The 9,695-nt window shown below is 55.1% G+C and overlaps 1 protein-coding gene across 8 annotated transcripts in view; it reads left to right on the forward strand.

Moving 5' to 3' along the window:
* PRDM11 (PR/SET domain 11) overlaps positions 1-9,695 on the forward strand; it is an 89,601-nt gene that overhangs the window by 70,316 nt on the left and 9,590 nt on the right. For 6 of the 8 annotated variants that reach the window (XM_023239785.2, XM_045039167.1, XM_045039168.1 and 3 more), the window contains 2 exons: positions 3,843-4,030; positions 8,228-8,854. In XM_023239785.2, coding sequence (XP_023095553.2) covers positions 3,843-4,030; positions 8,228-8,854 — 815 coding nt within the window. Of the gene's footprint in view, positions 1-3,842; positions 4,031-8,227; positions 9,107-9,695 lie in introns of those variants that run through there. The other 2 variants (XM_045039172.1, XM_045039170.1) reach the window with 2 other exon arrangements.

Below are 9,695 nucleotides of genomic sequence, written 5' to 3' on the forward strand. Positions count from 1 at the left end.
CGTGGGTTATTTTCTCTCTTTCGGTGAAACCCGTAGTCATTTCCTGTCCCAGCTAGGAAATCTGGTGCATTTGATAAGGCACAGTGGGTGAGGTCTAAGAAGTGGTGTCTTAGTGCCTGTCTATCCAATTCCCAAAGCCAGCAAGGAGCTCAGAATAAAAATAATCCATTATCATCATGAAAACTTCAGTCCAGAGAGCAGCTCCCGCTCCCACCCACCCCCTCGATCGCTTCAAAGGTTGTCACCTCTGTGGGTCTGGTTTGAAAAGCTATCAGATGAGCTCTTGCGTTCGTAGAGTGCCCTGTGCTAGCCATTTTCCACCCTCCTTCCGACATACTCTGTGCCTTCTCTCCAACGAGGTAGTGACCTGGAGACTCAACAGATACAGGGACCTTCACTCCCTAGAAGCTTTGTCTTCCAGGGAGGGCTCTTGCTTGTCTGCAGCCATGAGATGGGACAGGCGTGGTTCTTCATGAAGGGACTGTTGTACGGGAACGGGATTCTGGGAGTGGATTAAACCCCTGGGTGTCACTGCAAAGTACTTAAAAGAGGGAGAGCGAATTCCAGGTAATTGGTGTTGAGACTTAGCTGCCTCCATTGAACACCTCGGGGGAGTGGGTTGTTACCATTCGCTGAGAGGTGCCATAGATGTTATATCTCAAAACGACCAAATACAACCAGGTGCTGAACAAATTTTGATCTGTTTGGGGAGACTGTGATTGATGCCAGAGAAAGTAATTCTAGCTTTTAGAGCTGGATGATTGTTTGCACAGCCAAACCAGAGAAGAGCGTATCTTTCCTTGTGCTCTGTGATCCAGGTGATTCTTGTGAGGAGACAGGCGAATGAGCAGTTTGCCTTCTGAACCCAGGAGTAGGAAAGTTTGGGTCTACCCCAGTTCTGTTCGATGCTAGCCACAAGTCTGATTAATTTTGGATGTCGAACCCCAGGCTCTCACTAAACTGGGGACTGGAAAATATTTTGCACATTCAGAAGGAATATCAGATCCAGAGAAGAGCAGACCCCTGCAGCTGGAGGGAGAGCTGCAACTCAGAAGGGTCCGTGTGGAAAGACCGCCCTGGGCCAGGGGTCCTCTTCTCCTTCCCCCCCAAGTTCTTGGTTTGCGGCACGCCTGGGCGTCGCGGATATCACGGTATTGTCTTCACGGCTCAGGGAGACCGATGCTCATGTCCGATGCCGACAAGCACACAGATGCGTTGATTTAGTCTCTGGACACAAGCAGGTTCTGGGGATGTAAGCGCCATGCATCCTGCCCGTGTGACCCTGGCAGGGTGGAGCTCACGACTGCTTCTCTCGGAGCGGGTGAGGCAGCCGGCGCTCATGTTTGCACTGCTGCCTCCCTTGGCCTTAGCCCCGCAACCCCGGGGTCTGTGCTGCAGCCTGTTGTCAGGTGGATTGGTCCCTGGACTCTAGTGGTTCCCCTTATAAGGTCACGGCCTCCTCCAGGGCCGAGTAGAACGGAGGCTACAGGGGATTATCCTTGCGAGTAGAAAGAACGGACGCTACAGGGGACTATGGTGACAACGGGCCCGACATGCTCCAGGGTGCTCTGCCCGAGGGGCCAGGAATGTAGACTCACAATGCAGGCGGCCACCGTGACCGCCACCAGTACTGAAAGTGGAGTTCGTGTGTCTTTTCTTGGGGGGGGGGGGGGAGAGGTAACTGTAATAATTGCTTAATAAGGAAAACTTGGAAATTACAGAAAAACTTACAAAGTAGATCCACCTGTAATGGCCAATCACTGTTAAAGCATTGGTATATTTCCTTCAAGTAGTTTACCAAGGCTTGTTTTTAGAGCATGGTTGGAACTATAGAATAGATAGCTTTCAGCCCTCCTGTTCTCGCGTTGCATCCTATCAGGGCCCTTTTTCCGAGTCACGAAAGATCCCTTGAAAACACTTTTCTATAGATGAGCCATTCCATCCTACGAATATGCCGCGGTTCGCTAAGCTGTTGCCCCAGTATCGGACGTTTCGGTGTTTTTTGCTTTCGCGTTATTGTAAACGATGCTACAGCCAGGGCGGTGGTATGCCGAGTCGTCCACTCGGTCTGCATCTTATGGTCCTTTTTAAAATTTTTCAAAAATTGCAACAGAATGCGCATACCATAAAATTTACCATTGTAACCATTTTTTGAAGTATGCAACTCAGCAGCATCAATTTCACTCGCGTTGCGGGGTCGTGACCACCATCCATCTCAAGACTCTTTTCGCCTTCCCCCACTGAAACTATATACCCATTACACGCGAACTCCCCGTCCCCCCACTCCCCACCCTGGCCCCTGGCAACCCCCGTTCTCCTTTCTGTCTCTGGATTTGACTGTTCCTGCCAGGACCTCCTATAAATGGGATCCTCCCGTATGTGTCCTTTTGTGATCGGCTCACTTCGCTTGGTATGTGTCTTCAGGGCTCATTCGCGGTACAGCGTATATCAGAATTTCCTTCCTTTTCAAAGCCAAGTAATAGCCATCGTATATGTGTTCCACATTCCTTTTATCCACGTATCCATCAGCGGGCATGGGTCGCTCCCACCTGCAGACGGTTGTGAATAATGCTGCTGTGAACACGGGTGTACGAGGCCATATTGCCAATTTGTTTCCCCAAGGCTTGTGCCCGTTTATTCTCCACCCGTAGTCTGGGATACACTTTTCTAGCCAATGTGGATGTTATCATTAAAAAGAGAGAGAGGGAGAGAGGGGGAGAAATCTGTGCCAAAGACACAACGTGCTACTTGCCGTTTCTTTCCTTTGGAGTGATGCTGAGTGCTTTTCATTTGCTCGTGACCCATTGGGATGTTTCCCCGTGAATGGTTGCGTACCCTGGCCTGCTCCAAACACCGTTCTCTGGGCGATGCCGGTCAGTCCGACTTTGATTCCTATCCTGGCTTTTGAGACAAACCATAGCATGAGGAAAAGAAGTTTATTTTTTTATGACGAATTTCCTGGATGCTCGCGTGGTGTGGATCCTTAAGACTCCAGTTTCCTCTTGTCCTTTTGATCTCTCCGCCTCTGCTTCTCTGTAGGTGTTACATCATCTCAGCTTTGGAAGGGGGCAGGTTGGATGTTGGAAATGTCATTTCAGGGAGCGGGGGTAAGGGAGAGATTCTGAGGGTTTGGCAGAACTTTAAAGGTTATCTGGGCATGGCTGGTGCTTTACATGCCCACAGAGGAGCCGTGAGATCTAGTGGGAAAGACACAGACCTCAAAGCTCCATCTCCCATTTATTCGCTGTGTGACCTCAGGCGAGTCACTTAGCGTCTCTGAGTCTCAGTTTCCAGTCGTTGCTAACCTTCTCTCGGGTCTTATTTCCCTTCGTCTCCTGTCAGCATCGGGCACCCACTTTTTAAAGACATTGATCTTCAGCATTTGTTAATTGGCCTTCGGGGCGCCGTTGTCACATGGGTTGTTTCTTCTAGGCTTCGTGAAATCCTGGAAACAGTCCAGGAATCCCACACTTAGCGCCATCGGAGGCCTGCAGGTGTCTGGGGGTGTCCCTGCGGTTAAAATTTAGCCAAGAGCGAACGACATGGCCTTTCGGTTTGGTAATCGTTTTTATATCTGGTGTTGAATTTCTGTGCTCACCAGTACGTGGGAGGTAGGCAGGGCGGCTGTTATCCCTAGTCTCAGAAAACAGAGACCCTCAGAGGGTCGGAGGCTTGCTCGAGGTCGCACAGAACTGTGACGTTGGGGCGAGGGACCGGCTCTAGCTGGGGTCCCGATCCCGGACAGGCAGCCGTCCTTCGACTTTTGCGCACGCCCCTTGCCTGTGGACCTCTGACCTCCACCGAGTGGCCCGTGCGTTCTCACCTGTCCCCCTCGCCCCCAGGTACGTGGTCATCTCCCGGGAAGAGAGGGAGCAGAACCTGCTGGCGTTCCAGCACAGCGAGCACATCTACTTCCGAGCCTGCCGGGACATCCGGCCCGGGGAGCGGCTCCGGGTCTGGTACAGCAAGGAATACATGAAGCGCCTGCACAGCATGTCCCAGGAGACCATCCACCGCAATCTGGCCAGAGGTGAGTCCCCACCCGAGGTGAGGGCCACGCCCGCCACCCAACACAGGGGAGGCCAGGAGTGCTTCTCTGGGAGCTTCCTGAGAAGACCGTTGGGGAATGCAGTCCAGCGGCGACGGGGAGACCCAGAGGGACGCGGGGCGGGGGACGGACGGTCTGCGTGTGAGCGGCGGCTCTGGGCGGGGCCGCAGACCCTCCAGGGTGCTGTCCTCCCTCAGAAACCCTGGCGCAGGCATCGGAGAGTACCCGGGAGAGAGACAGGGCCCCAAAGCCAAGCGCATAAGTGTAATCAAAGTTGGTCCTCTTTCTCCGACTCAAACCGATGGGAAGGTGCTACAACCCGTCCCTGTCGCAGTGATACTAACATTTGCTAAGTGCTTACCACGTGCCCAGCGGCGGTTCTGCGGTGTTCACCTACCTCGTAAGGGTGCGGTGGGAATTAGCTGGGTAATGCGCCCATTTAGAGCAATGCCCACCTTGACCACTGTAAGCCCTCAGTTGGAAACTTTTAAGGCTGACCGTCCCGTGTGGCTGATCATCCCCCAGCTCACCAGTGTAGAAACTGAGCATCGGATGAATACAGCGACTCACCCGGGGTCACGGGGCTAGGAAGGGCACTGCTGGGTTTCTCATCCACATCTGTCCAGGGTCCTAGTCCAGGGTCTCAGCTCTAACCTACGATGGTATACGGCCTCCCAGACCAAACTCGGTTCTTCCCAGCTTCCTCCTGGCCTCATTCCTGAAAGTCCTGATCACACGCTGTGATTGTACCGTCTCTATTAGAAGAAGGCAGTTCTTCTCAGGGAGGGAGGTGGGAAGGTGACCTTAGGTGTGGGTGGTGGCCTGGTGGGGGAGATGTCCATCCAGCTCCATTTAAATGCGTCATTTGAAAGTGGCTTAAAATGCTCCCCAGCCCCTAGCCCTTTGCCTCCCTATTCCAGCCTCAGCCTGGCCCAGGCAAACTGGTGAATCCAGCTCCACTCAGGGGGATATTTCTTGCATTAAGGAAAAGCATTCAAAGACCCAGAGTCCATCTGGTCTCAGGAACCAGGACTATACCCAAGCCCTACCATGTCACGCTCCTGACCGACCTACTTATTGGAAATAAATCTTCACATGGCGTATGAGTGGAGAAGAGGGAAAGGGGGCAGGGTGGCCCATTGCAATTAAGCTATGTTCATTGTTTTTAAGTTTATTTATTTTGAGGGAAAGCGAGAGAGAGAGAGCGAGCACTAGCAGAGAGGGGCAGAGAGAGGGAGAGAATCCCAAGCAGGCTCCGTGCTGAGCCCAGCACGGGGCTCAATCTCCCGACCACGAGACATGACCGAGCCGAAATCAAGAGTCAGACGCTCCACCAGCTGAGCCACCCAGGCGCCCCAAGGCTGTTTTTAAAAAACAAAACCGAACAAAGCGGGTTGTGGACCTTGAATGCACAGCTGCTGCCTGACTTGGTAAAAGGTATCTGTGATTGGGGGGGCGGTGGGGAGACCCAGCCGACACACTCACCTCTTGTCTTCTTCGGAACCGGGGGTTGGCCACGTGCCGATCTCACTCGGGAAGGCAGGTTTCTATGACGAGATTCCCATGGTTTCCGTTTGACCTCTGAAGAGACCTTGTGTAACCGTGCCTGATGCGCAATACATCTTTGTTGAATGGATAAGGGAAGACACGAATGAAGACGGCCAAGAAGTCTCCAAAAGAATCGTCCTATCACCAGAAGAAAACAAAACCAAGAGAAGTCCTATCTGAGGACACAGGTTCCATCCCTTGGCCATGATCTTCTGAAATTCTCCTGGATTTGTGATATCCTCCCCCACCCCCACCCCCACCCCCACCCCCACCCCAGTGTCTTCTCCAAAGCACATCAAGCTGCGGTCATCCTCAGAGAGCCCCGAGATCCGAGGGGAACGCTCGGAGGAGGGAGTGACCTTTCGGGAGTGGTTCAAAGGAGGCGTAGCAGAGAGGCTTGAGATGAGATACGTGAAGATTTGTGAAGATACGGGAGGAAGGAGTGGCTGTTCCTGGCCAGGCTGAGCAGTAGGAAACAGGAAGGAGACTGAAAGGCACCGTGGGGCCGGGCCAGAGCAGCGGGTGGGCTTGATCCTAAAGCCCTCGGGAGCAGTCATGAGCTCAGTGGCCTTTAGCTGTGTAGACGTCTCTGTAGCCTGTAGCTTTGGCAGGCTCTGAATACAGTTTAGTGGCATCTTAGATCGGTGGGCCAGCTCCGCTCCGGGAAGGGGATCCCGACACTCAGTCACCGAGGGTCTTGCGGGGAAGGAAGTTTCTTTGTAATTGGGGGCTGGAGCCCTGAGAAAGGCCAGAGCATGAATTACTGGTCCTTCTTAAGTAGGGACGTTACCTGAAGCCCAGAAACTTCTTCCTGCAGACCGCGTAAAGTATGCCTTTGTGGCGATCTTTTAAGAACCGGATGCATCGGATAGGTGTATTAAAAAAAAAAACCTTGTGTCATTTCATCCACTTTGAGCCACCGATTCACTCTGTGGTGTTTCCCCCCGTATTTAATGGAGGCTTTGAAATCAATTCCACGATGCTGAAAGGTCCTTCTCGGCCTTTAGATTTTTCTGAGCGCCTTGAGTCCGAAGAAGTCCCCCACGCATCCTAGGAGATTTGAATGACCTTGTCTTTAAGCAGAGACGCATGAGGACTCCCTGCTGATGTATAGCCTTGAGCTCCCGACATAAGCTGTTTGCTGCCTGACTGGTCTGTGAGAAGTGAAAGCGTGGCCCTTGACGTTTGGAGATTCTAAATGGGCAAGTGTCATAGCTCATCTGTACCGCGAACGTATTAGTGTTCACGTCCACCCTTTCTGCTCCTCGGTCGTTATAAAAATATAGGCTGTGAGAGCCACCTGACTTTCAGGGGCCCTGAACATAACGTTCAGGCATTCGTGCGAGGACAGAAGAGGGGTGTCCTGATTAGGTTACCCCCTTTTGTGCTGTAACCCGTCGGAAGCCTGGATTCATACACGGGCCGGGGCACGGCACCCCTTGCCGGCTGCGGGGAGCCAGGGCTCGGGCATAGCATGGATCTTCTGGATTGTTCCCAGAGATCCTTTGGCCTCCGCTCCACTCAGAGGTTTTTAGCAAACACGGCTTTTGGAAATCCATCCGCAACATACATTCAGGTCAAGCCACTGCTCGGAGTCAGCTCCCAGGGCCCCGCCTCTATCTAGGAAGCCCTTTGAGATTCCCCGGCCCCACAGGCCGCCGTCAGGACCTTCTGAGGGTCCCCTGTAGCGTCTGCACCCCCGGGGAGCATACGCCCTTCTATAGCAATTTATGAGACCGTGGCGGCCGTTTCAAAGGATCAGGCTAAAATTCTTGTTGGGAGCTCAGCAACGTCTTTGAAGCCAGTCACGTGATGGAAAGAGCTAGAAAAGGGAGCGTTCTTTGTATCATCAGGTAAGGAGACACGGCTATATTTCAAGAATGCTTTGGGTCAGTGGGGTCACGCCCCTCTGTGTCATGCTGGAGGCTGCCCGCCCGGGAGCCGTCAGCCACTGCGGGGGGGCCCCGTCTTCCCGTTCCCCCCCCCGCCCCGTTCCCCCCTGCCTCGGTTGTGGGAGAACCACAGACGTTCAGGTCACGCTCTCTCCCGTGCACCTCATCCTCTGATCACTGGGAGAGTTAGAAAGGATGGTTGGCTGTGGGTCGGTCCTTGCCCCGAGGGGCCGTCTCGGGGCCGCCAGGGAGCCGGAAGGAGAGGACTCCGTGTTCCGTGTGTACCTTTTACCAAGTCGAAGCAGCCGTCTTCCAATTGCCAGGACTGGACGAGAAGCCTGGAGGGCGGGGAGCCACACGCACTGAGCTCTGAGGTGCGCGCCCACCCGCCCGGTTTGATCGGTGGGGGTGTCATCTTCTAGGGCTACCGAACTTCCCGCTGCCCTCCCCTATAGCATTCTCTCCACTTGTAAACGTGCCGCGTGTATACATAAGGCTCCCGCGCGACGCGTGGTCTTTTTAGAGAGGTCTGCCCACGTTTCGGGATCCCGCTCTAGACCCCGTGCTCCGCTGAGTGACCCGCCTCTCTCTCCCTGTCGTGTCACACCTGCCCCACAAGGCCAGATCCAGAGGGATGTGTCAAGTGACTTTCCTGATAGGAGGCGTGCCTTGTTTTCTGTTGGTTTTCTCCACGTCGGGGCTTTTCCCCCCTTCCTCACGCCCTGGTTTTCCTTCCTAGGAGAGAAGAGGTTGCAGAGGGAGAAGTCTGAACAGGCTCTGGATAACCCAGAAGACCTGAGGGGTCCCCTTCCGCTCCCCGTGTTGAGACAGGGCAAAAGTCCCTACAAGCGTGGCTTTGACGAGGGGGATGTGCACCCCCAGGCCAAGAAGAAGAAGATTGACCTCATTTTCAAGGACGTGCTGGAGGCTTCCCTGGAATCCGCGAAGGCGGAAGCGCACCAGCTGGCACTGAGCACCTCGCTGGTCATCAGGAAAGTCCCCAAGTACCAGGACGAGGCCTACAGTCGGTGCGCCATGACCGTGTCACATGGCGTGCAGAATGTCGGCCGGACCCAGGGGGAAGGGGACTGGAAGATCCCCCAGGGGGTTTCCAAGGAACCAGGCCCGTTGGAGGATGAAGAAGAAGAACCTTCGTCCTTCAAGGCCGACAGCCCCGCCGAGGCCTCCCTTGCGTCCGACCCTCACGAGCTCCCCACCACCTCCTTTTGCCCTAACTGTATTCGCCTAAAGAAGAAAGTCCGGGAGCTCCAGGCCGAACTAGATATGCTTAAGTCTGGGAAGCTTCCTGAACCCCCCGTGCTGCCCGCACAGGCCCTGGAGCTCCCGGAGCTCTCGGACCCCGCAGGTAAGTTGGCGTGGATGAGACTGTGGCCGGAGGGACGGGCGCCCGGTGGGCAGGGTGAGGGTGGCCTGGCGCTCTCTGCTGGAGCCACCTTCCCCGGGGGGACCTGAGGCGTGTCACGAGGGGGGGGGCGGACTCCGGTCGCGGCCCTTGCCCGCAGGTGCCTGCCCCCGACAGGCTGCTTCTCAGCTCCAGCGGGACGCCTCGCGTCATGCCCTTGTATCCTCCCCGTCAATAAAGGAAGTTCCACTGCTGGAGGGGTGTGTGCTGTGTTCTTGACCCGCTGCCTCTCTCTAGTGGGCCTACCGGTGTCTCAGCCCCACGCTCAACTTCTAAACCCAACCTCTCTCTCTCCCCAGTCCCAAGCAGGGCGTCCCGTGGGGGAGAGCTCCCGGCCTTGTTGACCTCAGTCCCGGAACACAGCCTCATTCTTCTCTTCCCGAATCGCGCTTCTGCCGCACGCGGTCCTATCTCCCCTGCCCGGAGTGTTCTAGAAGGACTGGGATGCGGGGGCGTGTGGCTGCACGCCTCGGTGCTTTTCTGTCGGCCGCTGGGATCTTTAGACTCGGTCGACAACCGGCAAGGTTTTTTCGGAACACAGCTGCAGCTGAGGCCAGCATTTACGTAGCGTTTCCTATTTTAACCTCATCCCGTAGCGCAGAGTGAGGCGTTTCGGATACTCGAAGCATGCGTCCTGACCAAGCTGCATTCTGATCCTGAAATAGCCCGGGGCCGTGGCAAGGTGCCTTCCCTCGAGGGCGGCACGCCGGCCCCGACCACGCTGGCCGCTGGGATAAGCGAGCCCCCGCGTCCTCGCCCCCGGGGGGCTCGGGGACGCTCGACG

This window comes from Felis catus, chromosome D1 (assembly GCF_018350175.1).
Source record: "Felis catus isolate Fca126 chromosome D1, F.catus_Fca126_mat1.0, whole genome shotgun sequence".
Classification (NCBI taxonomy): Eukaryota; Metazoa; Chordata; class Mammalia; order Carnivora; family Felidae; genus Felis; species Felis catus.